Source organism: Ambystoma mexicanum, chromosome 2p (assembly GCF_040938575.1).
Source record: "Ambystoma mexicanum isolate Mex_15411 chromosome 2p, UKY_AmexF1_1, whole genome shotgun sequence".
Taxonomy (NCBI): domain Eukaryota; kingdom Metazoa; phylum Chordata; class Amphibia; order Caudata; family Ambystomatidae; genus Ambystoma; species Ambystoma mexicanum.
This window is the reverse complement of record NC_090923.1, coordinates 1253430318-1253451976: the sequence shown is the minus strand read 5'-3', so window position 1 is coordinate 1253451976 and position 21659 is coordinate 1253430318. Positions and strand designations below refer to the sequence as shown.

At 47.2% G+C, this 21659-nt stretch overlaps 1 protein-coding gene across 1 annotated transcript in view; it reads left to right on the top strand.

Annotated features, from left to right (window-relative positions):
• The window catches only part of SMURF1 (SMAD specific E3 ubiquitin protein ligase 1), a 1020511-nt gene that overhangs the window by 308576 nt on the left and 690276 nt on the right, over nucleotides 1-21659 (top strand). Inside the window, exon 3 of the mRNA XM_069645560.1 lies at nucleotides 1760-1868. Within this exon, the coding sequence (XP_069501661.1) occupies nucleotides 1760-1868 (109 nt within the window). The remainder of the gene's footprint in view (nucleotides 1-1759; nucleotides 1869-21659) is intronic.

The following is a 21659-nucleotide window of genomic DNA, read 5'->3' as shown; positions in this document are numbered from 1 at the left end:
TCCATGATTAATACTTTCTGGTACTCCCTCATCCAAATGCATACTGCTTTGGGAGCCTATCTAAGATGAGGAATTCGTGGGAGGACACAATCCATTCGAAGAACAAGTTACTTACCAACTAATGTTCTTTCGATTGGATGTTCCTCCCATGTATTCCTCATCCACCCTCCCATCCTACCCTGTGTTCCTTGAGAGCTTACGGTCTAATGCCTTATCAACTCATCAATTGAAAATATATGAAAAAACAGAACTGTAGCCAACGGGCACGGCTTGAGCCCTTTATGCTGCGGATGACGTCGACAGCAGCCTCCAAGGGATATAGGCGACGTGACCTCGAGCACAGCACCCTCTGGTGGAGAACATTTGTTTTCCAAAGCAGTGAAGCTGAAGACCGAATATCTAAGATGAGGAATACGTGGGAGGAACATCCAATCGAGAGAACGTTACAGTTGGTAAGTAACTTGTTCTTTTGTGTTTCAAAGGGCCAGCCAGTATCATTTCAAAGCAGTCTTCGAGTTAATAACTTAATTGGAGCGGTACATTCGGGGAGCTGGTGTAATACAAATCTCTTACCCAAGTGTTTTTATAGCCCCATGATTTATACGCGGTATGTGTTGTAAGCGCTGAAGTACTGTTAAAAAACAGAATCGACAAAGTCAACAGTTTTGGCTTGTGCATAGACATTGTATGGGAATTCGCCAGGGACTGCTATCAGGTGGCATTGCCTGGTAAATGGCTGTCCAGGCCTACACAAACACCAAAGCTGTTGGCTTTGCCAATGCTTGTTTTTAGAAGATTTTCTTATTTTTATGCACAGTCCTCTTTGTAGTAAAAAAGCTGTGGATTCCAAAGTGACGGACTCAAAGAAGCACTTAGCCAGTCAATGTTTCTTCATGAAAAGTATGCCTCTCCCTGTACTATATAGGTAGCAGTGCTTCGTCAGGGCAAGTGTTTCCAGTATGCTGAACTTTTTTTGCAAGTCCAAGACTCCTCGTCAGCGGGTAGAGCGTGAGACCTTCTTTGTGGGGTTAAAATAAAATGTTCACTGTGCTTGGGCTCTTGCGATCCATGTGCCCAACATCTCTTTCATAATTAATTTGCTTGTCAACTTCCACTACCTAAGAATACTCTTCTGTTGTGGGGAAGCACTACCTACGGGGCTCTTAAATCGGGCCTTCACTTGTTCATTTTCTATTTTTGTGCAGAACCTAAAGAGGGCTGTAGAGAAAAATATCGAAAATACGATTTCCGAATCAAAGTGCAAACAAAAGAACCTCTTTATATTAATGGTTTAAGCCGGGGCAGCCCCCAAAAGTAAAAGTCCAATACGATTTGGCAACCGTAATTCTAAAATGAGATTTTGTTTCCTAAACACCAGATGGTCTTAAATAGTACTAAGAGCAACTAATTATTATTATTTTTATTATTATGCATAGTTACAGAATAAAGGGTGTATGGGTAGTACAGCATCTATGCACTTGCCAACATTATTTTCCAGTTGTGCCAACGCATTGTCAAAACAAAGTAATTTCACAATGACTGGATTAAAGTAAGAGCATCATTTAATTTGTCACATTTTTCTTTGTTGCAAGCAACTTCATGTTTTAGAATATATTCTTCAGGAATCTGTTTGGTTCTGCAGTTGAATTAAAGCAGGGGGGGTGGTTTAAAGTAGGTGCCTGTTTTTATGTTTAAATTGTAGATCTTGTTAATTGCTTTGTTAAATATGCAACAGCTTATTTTTTGTTATTTTTATTAGGACTACCTGATCCATTTGCAAAAATAGTAGTTGACGGATCTGGTCAGTGCCATTCCACTGACACTGTGAAGAACACGTTAGATCCCAAGTGGAATCAACACTACGATTTGTGAGTTTGTTTTTCTAGCCCACAATTTAAGCTAGACTTGTTTTTTCAACATATTTCAAGTACCATCTTTTTGGGCACATTTGGCAGTTCTGTGATTTTTCCCTTTTTAAAATATTGAGTTTATAAAGTTTGTTCTAATTGAAGTAAATATAAGCAATGATTGTCAATCATGTGTAAACCAAAGCAGCCCCACAATCTTTACTGCTTCAAAACAGTCCAACCACCTGACACACGTTCAGTTGCAGCCCTGTTAATCTCTTTCCCCATTTGCCTCCTATCGAATTATCCACGCTACCATACCTCCAATAGGTAGGGCATAATTAACGGGGTGCCTGGGCAGGATGGACTGAATGGAAGACATTGCCCTACAAACAATTGGCTCCAAGTTTCTGTAAGATCCTCTGACAGTTTGAGGTCTATTTAAGCAGACCTTAATTAAACCGCATGCTGACATATGCAATATCTACATGAATCACCTTGCTCAATTTCAAATACCTGCCTGTGTGCACTGTGAGAACTGCTTGTACCTATTTATAAATAGATTTGTCCTGTTCATGGTCCTCTAGAAAGGCTCTTGTTGCCACTATTTCCTTTAGTACTGCTTTTTTTCTATTATGTAGCTCTTGGAGATTCACTTGCAAGAGGGCCAATATTTTTTAACTTAATTTTTTGCATACTGCATAGAGTTCCTGTATCTTCTACTGAGACGGATTTCTCTGGTCTGAAAAATTCAGCATCCTACTGTCAGTGGCCAGATGGACTCTTGATGGTTGCAGCATCATGCACAATGTTTATTCTTTCAGGGTTTGTTAAAATAACCGCAAGTATACTCCTACCAGTTATCACTCCTTTGTAGACCCCAGATTTCTTCTCCTGGTCTGTTAGTCGGGATCCTCAAGCATTCAGTCTTCAACCTTTTTTCAAATGAAAAATAGTTGAGGCTGCACTTGTTGACATCTGCCGTATGCCTGTGGAGTTTCTATGGCAGTCTGGTGCAACTCCCCTGTTTTGTGTCCTTTTTGCTACTGCCCGCATCCCCAGGGTCAGTCTTACCTTATGTAGCCTGCACAAAAGATTCCAGAGGTCTACCTACTGTGACGAATCGAGGGAATTCGTCACTTCTCCCCAAGGGGAAGCCTCCCCCTTTTGAGGATAGGGAGGTGATCCTGCTTCACAAGACCCTCCCTAGGGGGTTGGGCAAGCAGGGCCTCACTGGGAGAGACTCCCCTTTAGGGGACAAGGACTCTGGTTCCTCCGAGTACCTCCCTAAGCCATTCCCTATGGTAGCATACTTGGGACTGCCTGTCATGGAGAACAATATCAAATTCGGACACTTGGCTGAAGGCCAGGCTAAAATAGGTTACTACCATAAAAAGGGTTAGCTCTCTTTAAAGAGAGACGTCCACTCAACTGGGATGAATTAACTGACAAAGGTGGACACAGCGAGGCAGAGACTCACATGCAAGCAGGGGAGGCCCCCTGAACGCATAGCACTTTAAAGAGAGCACTTCGAGGAGAGCTGCGGAGCCGACGACTGAGTGTTTTGACAGCCAGAATGTAGCACTGTAGAACAAGCATTTCCCCACAGCAAGAGACTGATGGTGTGACCATGACTTCGTGGTTGGCAGTGCATCCCTCTAATGACGCTAAAACCATCAAGCTGAGAATTCGGCAAACAAGCAGCTTTCCCGCAGAGATAAGGGGACGCCGAGTGAGAGAGGTCCGAGAGTGGGGAGCCGATGGAAGTGAACGGATGGAGAGGCAGAACGAGCAAGAAGAAGCAGAGCGAGTGCAGGCCCTGGGAAAGTTCCTCTGTAAGACCAGAGGTAACTGTGAGAACGGGAGGACTCCAAGGAAGCGTTATTCAACAGGAGAAACTTGCCCCAATGAAATTGACGAAGTATTGAATGTGAAGTTAAACTTTGATAATGTGATCAAGAATCAGTTAAACCTAATAGAGAGGTCCTTAAAACATGGATGCAAATACCCTGCAAAGGGGGCACACTACACTACATAGGAGGAAGGGAAGAATGGAATACTTCGAAGAGTGAATATTCCACTGAGAGAAAAGGTATTAAGATTAACAGTGAAAGAAATATCATTACGATTAGAACACCAGTACCCTGGGAAAAGGGGGGGGAGTATCCAATACCCTAAGAAGGGAAGAGTGGAACAATACAGAAAGAGTATGCTAATAAGAAAGTAACGACTACATTTGAACAAGAGGTCCGTAAAACATGGACACACAGATCCTGGAAGAGGGGGGAAATGGTCCCTAGTATAAGAAGCATATCAGAGAATGCTATGAACAAAGGCAAGATGAACCCATATGAAAGTGATACAAAGTAAATCCTATCCAACAGAGAAAATAAACCCCACCAGGAAGGAAGAAGGAACATTACTAGCCAAGATCGCCTACCACACAAGTGTGATACTGAAACCTCCAAGATATGTTTGCCTGAATCAAAGTGCAAATAGGGGTTCCTGGAGAACAGCCCCTAAAGAGAAGATGAACCCCAAACGCAGGTGAAAGACCTACGCAGTCATACAGAGGGTGACAGACGATTTAAGAATTTCCTATTATCAAGAACTCAAACGGAAGGAGAAACATTGCTGAAGAGACCATTTGGATAAAGGATGTATTCTTATGACCTTAGTAAGAATAGTGTTAGGGTCAGTCAGACTTAGTTTTTGGACAGCAGACCTATTTAATTCAACATTTCCTGACGACTAACTAGCACCGTAGTAATTTATATAGGCAGGGAACAACCACATATAAACGGAATGATGGGCCCTTTTCTTATTATTGAATAAAACACTCATTAGGAATGTCAGTGTTTTGTGTCCTCTTGACAGCCTTCCTCTTATTTACGTGAAGGTCCTTCTCAACAGAGTAACAGCTGAAACCAGCTTAAAGCGGCAAAGACCTGCTGATAGTTGCTATCCACTTACAATGCTGCACCTAGAATGTTTGCTGCCCTTTATGGCACTGGTCGCTCTCACCTCAGCCTGTAATCTACTGTGGGCACTCTGCTGTTTCAGTAGTACAGTGCACTCTTGGACCATCACCACATGTCTGCTCATCTGCTCTTCACTGGTCCACCTTCGTAGCTAGAGCATCTTCTGCTGTCTCCAGTGTGTTGGTTAGCTAGCATTTTTTGGTGGAAGGCTCTTCAGCGATGCTACCTTTTTGCATGCTTATTCTGCAATAGTTAGTTACACCAAAGTCTGCTGGACACATGCCAGAGCTCCGAGATGGAGCAGCTATTGACGACCCTGAAATATTTTGTATAATCAGAGTAGGAAAGTGCTGAGCTAGTTGCTTTCGGATCCCATTTTGTGTGTTTGTGCTAAAACCTTGCGATTTTCTGCTGGTGTATGGTTCTTCTTGAATGTCCTGTTTACCACATAATGACTCATTAGTTCAACCAACATGTTCCTGCTTCATTAATAAGTGACACTCGAGGTTAAAGCATGTTTAGGTGGCAAATGATGGTTCAGCCTTTTCTTGATGTTTTCCAAAAAGCAGAAGTGGCTACCATTTAAGTGACACTGATGTAAAAGTGTATTTCTCACAGGATTTCCATATCATTAACGTGAATCTGTGTATATATTAATTTAATTTCCAAGTAAAAAGGAGTCAACAAAAGTATTGCTGCCACACACTATCCTACATGTGCACCTGTGATGCCCTGCATGTCTAAATCCTCATTGTTACTTTTCTGCCATCTGCATGATCACGGGAGTAAAAGCTAAATCTCGAATTTCCCAAGAATATTTTGTTGCTGAACTGCAACATCTTCTCCGAGACAGACTTCTATACAGCGGCGTAGATAATCCGCAAACTGTAAATGAAGCCGAAGACTGACGTTGCCCCAGCTGCAATTGGTGCACAGAAGGATATTTCATTATTGCTGAGAATGTCTCCTAGCTCTTTCACTTGCTTTTCATTTATGGAGACTCCTTTTTAACGTTCTGCCCAGCTTGTAATACCACGTTTGTGGTAGAAGAAACTCGATGGATGTCTAACAAATGACTGACCACGGACCATGGCAAGAAGTGCCTGGCATGTAAAAACTTGAAGCCTGAAACTCACGGCTCATAGTAAAAAAAAAAAAATTGACCGCATATGCAATGGAAGTTCAAGTTTCCTACCAACTATGGGGGCTTGGGTACCGAGTGGGGAGGTCAGTGTTAATATCCGATTAAAGTGGGATGCTACCAACTCCTGTAAGACACAATCAAGGCACTCTCTAAAACGGTCACTGCCAGCCCCTTGCTTTTATAGGGCAGAGAAAAGGAAGCAACATCTATAGAAATGGTAATGCAACCTCTTCCAAGCAGGCCTCCAGGATATTTTGTAGAAAACTAACACTTTCTAATGGATTGTGTCCTTGCACAAATTCCTCATCTTGGATATATCCGTATTCTGCTTTGCAGTCTCTAAAATTCCAGAATTGGTTTCAGCCTGCCTTTGTTTAAAAGATGCAAGTTGTTTGGTTAACTCCGCATTGGTGGATTTTGACACACCGGGTATGCACTCTCACCCTAGTGCAGCCTAGTAGACTCATGAATAGGGTAGTTGAATATTTCAGATGGTGTCATCCTGCTAAGGAAGTAGACAAAGAGCTCACTGACATACTATATACAGGTTTTCCTAAGGTACTAGTACTGCCCTTCCATACAGCACTAAAGAAACCTATTATGAAGGTATAGAAAAAACAGATGCCGCTACTGCTGTTAATAACGAGCTGGTAAAGAGACACAGCCTGCCTTCTGTTGACAGGGATTTTCTTGCTAGACATCAAACTCCAGAGTTTGGTGTACAGGTGGCAATGTCCTCTTACACGGTGGCTTTTCCTACCACTCCCCCCCACATGGGAACAATGAGCGTTATGTCCTTGCAAAATATTTTCAAATGGATTGTGTTCTCCCACGTAGTCCTCATCTTTGATATTTGATATCAAGCTTAATCTGCTTTGGAAAAACTATTTCAGCAGAGGGCGCTGTGCATTGATGGCGTCGACTCAATTTCCCCCGTCTCAAGGATGTCATTGAAGGCATATATAGCATGTTTAGCGCCTGGTGGTTTCAGTTCTGTTTTTCGGTGACATCTATAGCTTTGAGAAAAACAGTGCGCGTCTTAACTTTTGTGACGACTGTTATTTCGAAAGAGAATCTAGAAAATGTCTTCGACACTGACAACCCCGAAGTCTGGGTTCAGAAAGTGTTGTGATTGTGGGTCGAAAATGTCTTTGACCGATCCCCATCGTATTTGTTTGTGGCGCTTCGGGGCAGACCATAACACCTCGGACTGCTCCAAGTGCCAGTCGATGACTGGAAAAGGCCTTGAAGGAACAAAAGGGGAAATTGAAAGTAGGTCGAATTCCTAAATCTCCTACCCCGGCAAGAAACCTTTGACCGAGGCGACTCTCATCTGAGGAAGGTCAATCGGTTGAGTTCGAGGAGTGGCTCTTGCCACTCTTCTTCGTCCTCTATAAACTCTGAGAAGGCACCATAGGTCGACTTCATCGTCGAACGCTTGTCCTGAGAGGGTTTCTTGCCCAACTAGGAAGGCCTTCAGAGCAGAGTTGCTTAAAATATTTGAAAAAACCGAAGCCCCAAGCCATGCTTCTACCACACCTTCGAAAGAAGCCGGGAAGGAAAGGGCTCACCCTTGAGCCTGGGACTAAGGCCCGATCCACATTGAGAGCCGTCGAGGCCTTCATCCGATGAAGAGACATTGAAGGATCAGTCTAGTCGAAAGCATAATTCATGGTTTTTGAAGCCTTTGACGCCGGCGGTGCCTTCGATGCCAGCCAAACCCTCGGTCTAATTCGACGCCAAAGGCATTGACACCAGCTATGCCATCTTTGTCAGCTGCTTTATAGACTCCCTGGTAAAATTTATGGTGCCAATGAAGTCCAGTGGAGAATGTTTTGACGGCTCCTCCAGCGTCGATCCCATTATTTACAAAATATCTCATACCTGAGAGAACCTATGTGCCACTACCGAAAGGACTATTTTTAAGTCTCTTTTTTCCACATATGAGGAAAATGAACCATCGGATGAAGAGGCTCCATTTGGCCTCCAATTTGGTACGTTAAATGTGCCAGTTTTATTGCAGAGGAGTCCAGGTTGAGAGACTGCTATGACAACTTACAGAATGCTAGTGGGGTGGATACCTCACCTGAGTTGGAGTTTGGGAGACAAGAGGCTGGGGAGCATGCAGATGCGTCCTACAGACAACTTATGTCCAAGGTAGTGGACTACATGGGGTCCAGTAGGCCTCCATTGCCATTCGAACAGCATGATCTAACAGACATCTTAGATGAGGGTCCTCAGTCAGATCCAATATTACCATTTCACATTGCTTTGCAGAAAAGGGTGGCGACGAATTGGGAGACACCGGAAACCAATTTCGTCTGTAAATAAAAACTTGACCAAGAAGTACCGCCCTTCCAGTAGTGACCCCAGACTACCTGTTGAAACACCCCACTACAGAGAGTCTGATGGTGCAGGCAGCTACTGCAACCACTAAGCAAGCGGCTTGCCCTTATCCCTCCAGATAAGGGCAACAAAAGAGTAGATGGATGGGAAGGAAGGTATTTTCCGCAGGTAGTATGGCACTCAAATCTGCCAGCTCTACATGTGCCTTTGCAAAATATACGTTCGCTCTATGGGACTGCATTTCTATGGCGGCAGAGCACATTCCAGAAGGGGATGAAAGACTGCTTTTCAGCCATATTTAGAGACGGCAAGAAAGCCTTGTGCGTGTCTCTTCAGTCGGGTCTGGATAATGCTGATGGCATCAGCAGAGCCATGGCTGCTAGTGCAGTTATGCGCAGGTTTGCGTGGTTGCGGAAGTCTGGTTTTGCACTAATGTGCAATCCAGACTTCTCAACATGCCCTTAGACGGGTCTCAGCTTTTTGGCAACAAGGCTCACGAGAGTCGTGAGAAGTTGCAGACCTTGAGGCGCCAGCCAAATCTTTAGGCGCCGCTATTGGGCAAGCTCAGCCTTTTCGACCTAGTGGACAACCTTGGAGGGGTAAATCTTTTCGCTACTGCTCAGTTGAACGGGGCGAGGGGAATGGCCAGTCAAAGGGGCCAAAGATGATTTCCTTGTGGTGGATGAGGAAGGGGTGCAAAGCCACCTCAAGCAGGGGCATCTTTACCATCTACCACTGCATCAGCCGCCTCAAAACGTCTGCGGTCTTGAGTCCCAATTTACCAGTGGGAGGCAGACTGTCTCAGCATCTAGAAGAATGGCGAGACATTACTTTGGATGCATGGGCTTTGGGAACTGTAGCCCATGGGTACTGCCTGCCTTTTATACAGAGACCTCGGAGCAATCCCCGGGCAACAACTCTAAGGATTCTGGATCTGCTCTTTGTGCAGGATATTTTAACCCTGCTAGAGAAAGGCACTATAGATCCAGTGCCTGTGGCAGAGAGGTACAAGGGTTGGTAGACCCCTTGTTTCCTAATACTCAAGAAGGATGGAGGACAGAGACCCATCTTGGACTTGAGATACTTGATCAAGTTCCTCAGGAAGAAGTTCAAGATGGTCACACTTTCTCAGATCCTTCAGGCCCTCCAACTCGAGGATTGGATGGTGTCATTGGCCCTTTCACAATGCTTATTTTCATTTGCCAATCTATCTCAAGCACAGAAAATACCTGAGGTTCACAGTTGGTAATTTTAATCCATTTCAAGTTCTGCCATTCGGCTGACCTCCGCCTGATGGTGGTAGTGGCAGCGAGTCTCAGGATATGATTGGTTATTTATAACGCGCTTAATACCCAGAGGTTTCTAAGCGTGGGCACTGGGATCGAATCTGTGTTGCTTCGTGTCGTTTTGCTTCCGAGCATGTTGCCCCTGAGCTATCCTCCAGAGCGGGGAGGATTCACGTCTACCCCTACCTGGACGATTGGATGATCAGGGCGCGTTCTCTTGAACAAGTCCTAGATCATCTCGACATCACCTGCCATGCTCTTCAGACTGGGCTTCTCCCTCAATTACAAGATGTCCCATATGACACCTTCTATAAAACTCCAATTCATCGGCGCTGTTCCGGATACATCTTTGGGAAAGAGCTTGCCACCTGAGGTGAGGGCTCAAGACATTCTTCAGATGGTCACCAAATTTCAAAGTGCCCAGTGTCTCCCGACCTTTGATTCTTTTTTTTTTAATTTTATTTTTATAGGTTGCTCCGCCTTATCGCATCCTGCATTTTTCTGGTGCCAGCTGCCTGCCTGAGAAGGAGATCCCTTCAATGGGCTCTAAGAACTCAATGGTTCCAATTATCAGGAAAGATGTCGGACCTACTTCCAAGTAGGATCGCACAGGATCTTCTGTGGTGGGCCTGCGAGGACAACATTCTGAATTGAGAACCCTTTTGGCAACCATGGCCGGAGAGCACGGTAGTGACGGACGCCTCACTCACGGAGTAGGGAGCCCACACCAACGATCGGGCAATCAGACTACTGCTGAAGGCTTTTCTGCCCTCTGTACGGGGATAGAATGTCCCGAAATTGACTGAAAACACAGTGGTCATGTACTACCTCAACAGAAGAGGTGGTGTAGGGGTCACTATCACTAAGCAAATAGTCAATGCAGCTCTGGTACTAGCTAATTCAAGACGGAAACTCCCTATCGACAGTTCACCTAGCTGGAGAGAACCTGGTGGCAGATGCTCTTAGAAGGCGGAGCAGTCTCCCAATAGTGGGAACTAGCTCAGGAAGTCCTTCAAGAGATCTTTACCCTTTGGGGAAACCCTCAAGTGGATCTGTTCGCGACCAGTATCAACCGGAAGTGTGAACTGTGTTGCTCCAGGGAATTTTCCCCAAGAAGAACTCTACCGGACACAGTCGTCGTGGACTTGGAGTTTCCACTCCTGTTTGAGTTTCCTCCAGTCCCCGTCATTCCTTACGGAGGTTGAGAAAGCTCGGGAAATGCATGATCCGAATATTGCTCCGTATTGGGCCAGGAGGACCTGGTACCCAGACCTTCTGGACATGTCCATCTGTCTGCCAATACGTCTTCCACAAAGAGAGGATCTTCTCTCATGAGGAGGGTCGGGTTTTCCATGGAGTTCAAGACACTCTGCCGTCACGCTTGGCTTCTGAAAGGCTGCGATACAAGGATTGGGACCTCCCGGATGACGTAATGGAGATTCTGCTTTTTGGCCAGGTGGCCAGTGTAAAGACTGGTAGGGGGTGTCTGTACTTCCGCTCTCTATATGGTAGAGGAGAGGCACAGAGGACCCCAGCCAAGATTCTCTATTGGTAACGTATCCGAGCAATCAAGGCCTAGCTTCTCAGGAGGTGATGCAGGCTGGTTCGTAAGTACAGTGTAGTCCCCGAACCCCCACAAAGGAATGTCCACACACTATTACTGAAAACAGTCTTTATATAATTAATATTCAAAGGTGTGTACACGATCACAATAACACACTTTGTACTCGGAAGTCAATAATGATAAATATATACAATTCTAAAGTGGTACCACCAATGTTATCGAATCTCATTAAAGTGCATCAACTGTACGGTTAAAATGTCACACAGATCAATAACGAGGAAACCAGCAATAGAGATAGGCAGGAAAGTAAGGTGGTTGAAACAATAGGCAGAATGCTGACCCCTACCAATAGGCACAGTTCTGTGTGGAGATCACCCCCCACCTAGGCAACCTGTAAAATAGAGATATATAGCACAAGCCCAGTCCATATATGTTCAATAGTCTTATTTCCTCCTATTAAGGTTTTACCCCCCAATGTACATGGTGGAGTAGAGTTCTCCGAAGATGCGTCGACCGATCCTTCTTGAGTGACTCCCTTTAAAGCAGGAGCCACGGATCGTCGAGAGGCGCTGAGGAACTCAGCGTTTTGTGTCGGGGAATCAACGGCCCTTCTTGAGTGCCCTCCTTTTAAGGCAGGAGTCACGGGTTGTCGAACGTCTGACGGTGAACAGGTTGAACTACGGCAGTGAAGTGGCAGCTTCGTTCCTAGCGGTGCTCGTCGACGACAGAGCGTTGGCGTCCTGCAAGGAAGAGGCGTGCGGGGCACCTCAGTGACGATAGTTCTGGACCGCAAAGAGATGAAGTGTGGCCCAGCAAGGGCGTCGAGTCGGCGGCGTCTCTGTGGTCCTTAGGTGGGGGGAAACCCACTGGTGGATGCTCCTCGGCGCGTCGATGGTCGGGCCTTCTCCAGCGGGATAAAGCAGGCGACGATGCAGACGAGAGCTTCCGATGATCAAATGAAGTTCTGAGGCAAACAGGAGCACAGCGGCTCCGGTCGGCGACGGCGGTCGTCGACTGTGGCGGACAACAGTCCGAGTGCTTCTCTTTGAGATTCCGCGGTAGTCCCCGTCTCGGGTCGGCAGCCTGTCGAAGGTCTGTCTACCAGGGAGCGTTGGCAAAGATCAGCTGGTGCACGATGGTCCCTCGTAGCTCGGGAAGAGGGCGCCTTACCAGGTCCTCTCTGAGTCAGTCCTTGGAGGCACAGCAGCTTTCAGATTGTGAAGGGGAGCAACAGCAATTCTCGTCCAGCAGGGCTTCAAGGTCAAGCTTCAATTACTCCAGTTACTCGTCATAGTGGACTTCAGCTTCTGAACACGATTCCTAGCAGTGAGAGGTCCCCAGATTAACTGTTGATCTCCCATTCATTCCGCTGGGTCGCACTCAAGTGTCCAATCACGACTAAGGGCATTCATGCAGGCAGGCAGCCAATCGGGCACACCAGGTATTCAGGCCATTCACTTCTCTCCAGACACTCACAGCAAGTTATGTGTATTGGGGCAAGTACCGAGCCATTCAACACTCCCAACTGCATTCATATCAGTTTCGGGCAGGGCTGTCTCAGTCATTGTGTCAACCACCAGATACTAGACATCCACAACACAGAATGCATATTCGTCACACACTCGATTCACCCGGTTCCCACCCACAGGAGGTACCCACAACATACAGTCACTGGGAAGGCTCCAGCTAGTCTGGCCGGGCCTTCACAACAACACCATATATGGCACTTCCATCTAACAGCCAGTCGATGGGAAGGGACAGAGTCAGGGCTTCCCAGGACTTTGGGAAAACAAGGTAATAGGTACTAGAAAGCAAGAGGCCGCATGTTTTCCATCAGGAATCAACGGATTCCAATGGCAGGGCCGGGGTATCTCCAAAATGGAGGATACTCCGCGCACCTGTCAAATTCAGCATGTAGCTGCCACCAGCCCATACCCTGCTCTGCGGGCCACCCACAGGTGCCCAAAAACATACACTAGGGGCACAGGGTTGTACCCCCCCATCCATGGATGCCATAAGGGTATCCCACGGGTCCGTTCACCAAACCTAAAGAGAGCTGCACCGCCAGGAGTCCCACATGAACACCTGCGCGGAAAACACGACAGAACATACGATAAAAAGCAGTAAAGGACAAGGATACGGAGGCCCTGTCCCTCCGATGCATTTCCAGCATCACAGCCAGCAACAAAGTCTTTGTACCATTGCCGTTGGAATAAATTCTGCAACCGGTGAAGAGAAAAGAATGTAGATCCTTTTCGATGTAGAACACTGGCTGTTTTATCCTTTTTGCTATCTTAAGCGAATCTTGGGCTCAAGCTTGGTACTATTGAAGGCTATTTGGCGGCGCTGTGCATCTTTAAGCGCTCATCAGAGGAATGTTCATACTTCAAAATTCCACTAGTTAGTGACATAATTTCTAAAGGGCTCACTAATATCCCATCCCCTCCTCCCCCTCAGTTCCAGGTTCCAATTTGGGATCTTAATTTGGTTCTAAAATGTCTAACGTGTGAACCTTTTGAACTTTTAAGGTTGTTAAAACCATTTTATTGGTAGCTCCGACATCAGCCCGTCGAGTGAGCGAGTTGCAGGCACTTTCATCCAAGCCACCCTTTAATAACTTACACAAGGAGGGTTGTTCTAACGGTTAAACCTTCATTTTTACCTTAAATCATTTGATTTCCACATACAAAACATTGTTTTGCCTTGTTTCTATCCCCGCTCCTAGCAAGGCGGAGAAGAGATTACATAGGTTGGACCCTCGTAGAGCTTTAAGCTTTTATAGATCTAGACTGTCAAAACTCTGTATTGATGATCAGCTTTTCACTGGCTATACGGGCCACAAACTGGGTCAGGCTGTCTTTAAGCAGACCTTATCCAGATGGATCATTCTTGCCATTTCAGAATGTTACAGGTTGGCAGGGAAGGAACTTCCGGAAGGTTTAAGGGCCCATTCCACCAGGGGCATGGCAACCTCTACAGCCCTGTAAAGGGGTGTACCTATAAAAAATATTTGTGAAGCGATAATGTGGTCTACTATCCACACGTTCACAAAGCATTAATGCCTGGAATCTTCACTGGTCAGGATGGTAGTTTTGGTAAAGCAGTCCTGCACTCGGTTCATGAAAACAATTAAAATCAAATTCTACCCCCTCCTTCAAATCAAATACTGCTTTCGAGTCTTATCAAAGATGAGGAATACGTGGGAATTCGGAAGTGTGGCTGTTTGGCTGCCATCCTTGTTTCTTCTCCTGCTTGCCAGCTGGTTCTTCTTCCTAGAGGATGTCGGCAAGTCATCGGCAAGTGGAAGTTCCATTGTTGCCGTAACCCTGAAACTCTGCTGCAGCACTTGCCCAAGTAATTTTGGACTTCTTTGAACTATAACTAGAGCGAGACCGCAGATTCCCTGCGGGTCTTGTGTTCCTGCTTGTTAATGCCCATCTTGCTAGCCTGCTCCTAATTTTTCTTTTCCTCTTGCAGCTTCGCTCCCCTGCCCGCCCACCACCGCCAGCCCTTTCCTCGTTAGCACTGGTGCATGCACATCCCGCACACGCATCCGGAGTGAATTTAGAAGTGTGGCTGTTTGGCGTAGAGTTTGGGGCTTACACTTCCAAAAATTGCTAGACGTTCCTGGTATGATACTAGAACTGCTTTTCATCTTGTGAAAATTGTAGCTGTTCGCTAGCATTATTGTTCTGAATTCTGCTCTGTGCATGTTTTTAATTTATTTCTATTTCCCTACTCGGGCTGTTGTGACTGTCATATTTTCACACCTCCTGTGGCAAGTGTGCCTTCACCACAAATGATATATAAACTACTTTTGCATTGTTGAGACCCCTATATTGGTCCTAATACAGGCACTCTTTGCATATAAACAGCCGTGAGGCATATCTTAATGGGTGCTCATCTGCAACCATGCAGCGGCCACTCTATTCTTATTTTACGATTGCTGTATGAGTCCCAGAGTGGCATTGTATCGCTGTTGTCATCTCCATTGGAGAAATTCAACCTGATTTTGTACTACAAACACCGGACACCTTGCAATGTTATAAGACATCTGGCACCATTTAACTTTCTGCTTACCAGTTTGTGAAATCTGCACCATTGTGTTATCTTATTGTCACATAAGAGCCTTTGGCAAATCTTTAGTACATTGCAAGTCTCGTTTCTTGTATATTCACTCCTTCATAATGGATATCAGTCTTAGAAGTGGTAAGCACCTAGGCGTTTGGCTTATTAAATCTTCTGCAAGTCAGCCTACAGGTGCTCATGAAAATGCAGCGTTCATGCCCTTGCCCGAGAAACACTCCTTACTTTCTGTGTCATTTCAATCTTCCAATCCTCCTGTAACTTTAAAATTGGACGAGAGCTTGCCAGTATTACCGCAGACACTTTCCCACGCCCCCCCAAACCTCTGCTTATAAGAAGACTACCTTGCCATCCACAAACCCGATTTTCTCCATCAAAGATGTAAAAGAACATGATCCTAACTTCATCATACCCTCTGAAGATTTGTCTAAACTGGATTTGACAATCACAGGGTAATCGACAAGAAGACTCTCATTGTTCCTATGTCTGACAACTCTATGCTTGCGCCCGCCATCATGGCTGAGCTGGACAAACGTCTTTCACTTGGTCCTTCAACCCCAGTATCCAAATCACGCATATATTGTGAACAAGTTCATTTTCACAAGAATGACCCATCCTTCTTTCCAGGTATACCCTCTTCCCTGCCAATGCTCTCCTCAGCTAACTCTCCTCCTCCTTCCCTTCCCATGACGGCAAGTTCCCCTTCCTCAGTCAATTTGGCATCTTCCCTGGACTTTTCTCAACCAGCCCCGTGTCATGACCACTCTTACTCACGCCCCCTTTTCCACATGAAGATATTGCAAGCAATTTATCAGAACAATACTTTCACAACTTTCCGGTTCTGACTCGAATTCTTAACCTACTTGACAGGGGGCATGAATTTACCCATGTTGCACTAAAAACTTAGAGGCTGCTGCCCTTACTGCAGCAAAATTGTGCAAAATCAAATGTTCTATTCTTGCACAAGAAGCCTGCCATCAATTTCATGCCACCTGTCCTGAAAGGTCCCTCTTGGTATTTCAAAAAGAGCTATTTAAACACGCTAAAACTTCAGCATCTTGCTTTCTATATACACAAACCACCAATGACTTTCTGTTGATCAATGGAGTACCTAAATCGTTTGCCCATGTTGCCCAAGGTCTAAATTCTCCCCCAAACATGCACTCAGTCTTCGCCTATTGATTTAACAGCTGTGGCCAAATAACATGATGGATTGCTTCAAATCGAAAAAATTGTTTTTAGGTCCAACTTATTCCTCAATGTCTGTCCGAAGACATCCCTGCAGGTCCTCCAGCCATTGCTTTTGACGAGTCTTCGTTAGTCCGTCGGCAATTCTCGATCTTTTGGACCAACAATTAGCTATTTCACAAACAAATGAACCGCCCTCTGAGATCTCTACAGTACAAGACTATTCGAGGGGATTGGGTCCTCTGACGTATCTATGACAGTAATCACCACAGCTGTGCTGCTTTGGAAAATCTTTCTGCGTCCTGTGTTGATGACGTCGATACGCCGCCCTCGAGGACCTCCTCTGACGGCCGACGTCACTGGATGTTATAAGTAGGACGCACGACGTCCGTAACCTCAGTTCAGTTTTTTCCGCTAACGTGTTTGCTTCGGAGATCTCGGCACGCCTCGACTCTTTGGAGTTTCTGTTCTTTCTCGGTTCTTCGAACCTGTTCGTATTGTGAAAGTAGATTCTTCTTGAAGCCCGGACGTGGGGTGGAAGCTTCACGAAGTGTGGGGACTGCGAGTCCATGATGTCGGTGACTGACTCGCACGACGCCTGCCTCTGGTGCCTCGGGGAGGCCCACGACACGGATGATTGTGTCGACTGCCAGTCGCTAACGTCCAAGGCCTTGCGGGAACGTAAGAAGAAGCTGTTGGTCAGTAAGGTGTTCAAGCCCTGGAAGGCGAGGTCCACTGGGCTTTCGACGGACGATTCGAGGGGCGACTCTCCACATCGTAGTCGTAAGTCTAGTGGGTCTCGGTCCCGGAGTGGGTCCCGCCACTCCTCTGCCTCTTCGAGGCACTCCCGGAACGCCGTCATCGGTCGCCTTCCCCGTCCTCTTCGGAGGACTCCGCCCGTCGGCGGGTTTCTTCTCCCACCAAGCGATCATCTCCGGAGGAGTGGGCTTCCTTCGGGAAGACAATGTTGGCGATTCTTGAATTGCAGGGCTCCGGTCCGTCGGCGCTTCTGAGAGGGGTCAGTCGTGACCGTACTGGAGACACCGCTCGTATGCCTTCGGGCTTGTGCCTGTCAAAAGCAGGTGCTACCGTATGTCAGATACCGTCAAGAACCACATCCAGGCTGAGGTCGCCAAGATGTTGGATCTGGGTGTTATTGAACCCTCAACCAGTCCCTGGTCCAGTCCAGTGGTCCTTGTCCCCAATGCAAGTTCCCAGGCGGGTACCAAGGATTGGAGGTTCTGTGTGGACTACCGAGGAGTCAATGCCGTCATCAAAACTGACGCGCACCCATTGCCCAGGGCTGATGAGCTCGTGGACACCATAGGTGCTGCCAAGTTTGTGAGCACCTTCGACCTTACTTCAGGCTATTGGCAAATAGCTCTGACGGACCATGCCAAGGAAAAGACGGCCTTCTCAACACCTGAGGCACTCCACCAGTTTAGGGTCATGCCTTTCGGGTTGAAGAATGCCCCTGCCACCTTCCAGAGATTGGTCAACCATGCGCTCAGTGGGCTGGAAGCCTTTTGTGTGGCTTACTTAGACGACATTGCCGTCTACAGTTCCACCTGGGAAGAGCATTTGACACATCTGGATAGGGTGTTGCAGGCCTTGAAAAGGGTTAACCTCACTATCAAGGCCACCAAGTGCCAGATAGCTCAGGGGAAAGTTACCTATCTTGGTCATGAGGTAGGAGGGGGTCAAATCCAACCTCTCTCCAGTAAAGTACAGGATGTACAGAACTGGGAGACTCCCACTACTCAAACCCAGGTGAGGGCCTTTTTGGGCCTAACTGGGTACTATCGCAATTTCATGGCAGACTATGGGACCATAGCTGCCCCCCTGACAGCTCTAACGTCACCCAAGCAGCCTAGGAATGTTAATTGGACCGAAGACTGTCAGAGGGCCTTTGATGGCTTGAAAGAAAGTCTGCGTAGGGCACCTGTGTTGAGTGCGCCTGACTACAGCCGACCCTTTATCGTCCAGACGGATCCCTGCGACACCGGAATTGGAGCTGTCTTGTCCCAGTTAGATGACAAAGGGAGAGAACACCCTATCATATTCATCAGTAGACAACTCAAGGGTAGAGAACTTAGGTGGGCTACTGTTGAAAAGGAGTGTTTTAGTATAGTTTGGAGCCTTAGGCGTTTTAGGCCCTACCTTACGGGGTCTACCTTCAAGGTCCAAACAGATCATAAGCCCCTAAAGTGGCTTATGCAGATGAAGGGTGAGAACCCGAAATTGCTCATGTGGTCCATTAGCCTGCAAGGGCTAGACTTCACCATAGAGCACAGACCAGGGAAGAGTCACGATAATGCAGATGGCCTTTCCAGAAGGTATGTTGACCGTCTGGATGAGGGTGTCTATCCCGTGGGAGATTAGACACCCTCCACCTCAGTCTGGGGGGGGGCGACTGTGATGCTGGAAATGCATCTGAGGGACAGGGCCTCTGAATCCTTGTCCTTTTTCTGTTTTTACCGTGTGTTCTGTCTTGTTTTCTGCCCCGGAGTCCATGTGGGACTCCTGGCAGTGCAGCTCTCTTTTGGTTTGGTGAACTAACCCATGGGATACCCTTATGGCACCCATGGGTAGGGGTACAACCCTGTGTCCCTAGTGTATGTTTTTGGGCACCTGTGGGTGACCCCAGAGCAGGGTATGGGCTGGTGGCAGCTCCGTGCTGAGTTTGACAGGTGCTCCGGGTGTCCTCCATTTTGGGATACCCCGGCCCTGCCATTGGGATCTGTTGATTCCTGATGGGAAACAAGATGGCCTCTGTGGCCTCTTGCTTTCTATTGCCTGTTATCTTGTTTTCCCAAAGTCCTGGGAAGCCCTGTCTCTGTCCCTTCCCCCTGACTGGCTGTTGGGTGGAAGTTCCATGTATGGTATTGTTGTGAAGGCCCAGCTAGACTAGATGGAGCCTTCCCAGTGTCTGTATGTTGTGGGTACCTCCTGTGGGTGGGACCTGGGTGAATGGAGTGTGTGACCAATATACACTTCTTGTTGTGGTTGTCTGGTTTCTGGCATGAGAGACTAAGACTGAGACAGCCCTGCCCGAAACTGGCCTGAATGCAGTGTGTAGTGTTGAATGGCTGGGTACTTGTCCCAATCCACATTCCCTGTTGTGAGTGTCTGGAAGGGAGGAGTGTGGCCTGAATGCACTGTGTGCCTGATTGGCTGACTGACTGCATGAATGCCCTGCAGTATGATTGGCTGCTGAGTGTGTGCCAGCAGCGTGGATGAGAGAGGATAGTATATCTGGGGACCTCTCACCACTGGAAAAGTGTTCAGAAGGAACCATTGGTTCAGAAGCGACCATTGGGTTCAGAAGGAACCATTGGTTGAGAAGCGACCATTGTGTTCAGCAGCGTTCTGGAGCTGAGTCTCCACTCTACGAGTAAATGGAACTGCTGATCCTCGACGTCCAGCTGGAAGACTTCTTGCTGTGGCACTTCCTTCGACCGATCTGAAGGCTGACGAGATCGTCGAGGGCTGACCCGAGAGAGGACCTGGTAAGGCGCCCTCTTCCCGTGCTCCGAGGGACCATCGAGCACCGCTCCATCTTCGCCGAAGCGCCCTGGAAGACAGACCCTCGAAAGGCTGTCGACCCGAGACGGGACTGCTGAGGACATCGAAGTGAAGCACCCGGACATCGTCGAAGTCCATTGCCGTCGACCAGGGTTTGCAGGTTTGTGTAACCGACAACTGGAGCCGTCCGCTCCTTTGCCTAAGAACATTCAATCGAAGGACTCTCTCGACCGCATCGTCGACCGCTTATCCTGCCGGAGAAAGTCGAGGCCGACCAACGCGCCGAGGAGAAACCTGCCGGTGGGTTTCCCGCCACCCGACGACCTCAAAGACTCGGACGACTCGACGCCCTTGCTGGGCTTCCGTCTCTACAATCTTTGCGGTCCAGAACTATTGTCATCGAGGTGCCCCGCACACCTCCGCCTTGCAGGACGCCGACGCCCCGACGCAGACGAGCACCGCTCGGACGAAGCTGCCGCCTCTTCGACATCGTTCTACCTCGTTTGTCGATGGACGTTCGACGCCCTGTGCCTCCCGCTTGAAAGGGAAGGCATTCAAGAAGGGCCGTCGATTCCCCGTCGCCGAACAACGAGTTCCTCGACGTCTGTCGACGCCTCTTCGAGGAGCTCGACTCCACCAGGTACATTGGGGGGGTAAAAACATTATAGGAGAGAATAAGACTTACAGAGCAGTATATGGACTGGGCTTGTGCTATATCTTTATTTACAGGTTGCCCAGGTGGGGGGGGGGGATCTCCACACAGAACTGTGCCCAGAGGTAGGGGCCAGTATTCTGCCTATTGCTCAACCATCTTATTTTCTCTCCTCTCTCTATTGCTGGTTTCACTCTATTGGTCTGTGTGACATTGTACAGTATTGTTCATGCACTTCAATGAGATCTAGGGTGGTACCACTTTAGGATTGTAAATATTTGTCATTGTAGATTTTGCCAGAGTACAAAGTGAGTTATCATGATATATGTACATAACCTTAAATATTGATTATATAAAGACTGTGTTCTAACCAATACAGAGTGTGGATATTCCTTTGTGGGGGCTTGGGGGATACACTGTTCTTAAGAACCAGCCTGCATCACCTCCTGAGAAGCTAGGCCTTGATTGCTCGACCATTGCTACCGAATAGAGAATCTTGGCTGGGGTCCCCTGTGCCTCTCCTCCACCATATAGGGAGCGGAAGTACAGACACCCCCCACCGGTCGTTGAGGCCCGTCTCTCACAGGGATTGACAATATTGATCAACAATAATTTGAGATTCATTGTCGAGCAATTCTTTGCTACTGAACTTTGCCTCATCATAGAACGCCAATTGGAGGATTTTTGCTGTAGGAACCTTGTATCAATCTCCTTAAATTGGAATCCTGTTGTCATACCCTTAGACATGCCATTTCTTCCTTGAATTCTGCACTTTCCGAAGTTACATTCCATAGTAGGGGCTGTGAGATTATTATTGGGGGTGATTTTAATGCCAGCCTTTATGCTGACAAGTCTGACATCCCGAAGACTACACAGTCCGCGTATTACAAGCTTTCCCTGGCAAGAAGCCGCACTTGGGTCCATTTTTTAGAAGATTGGTATATTTATATTGTTTTCCGTGCCTCAATACACTACACACTTGTATAACATGGCAGAGGAGCAGCATACTCGTCGATTGACTACATAGTAGCTTCTAGAAC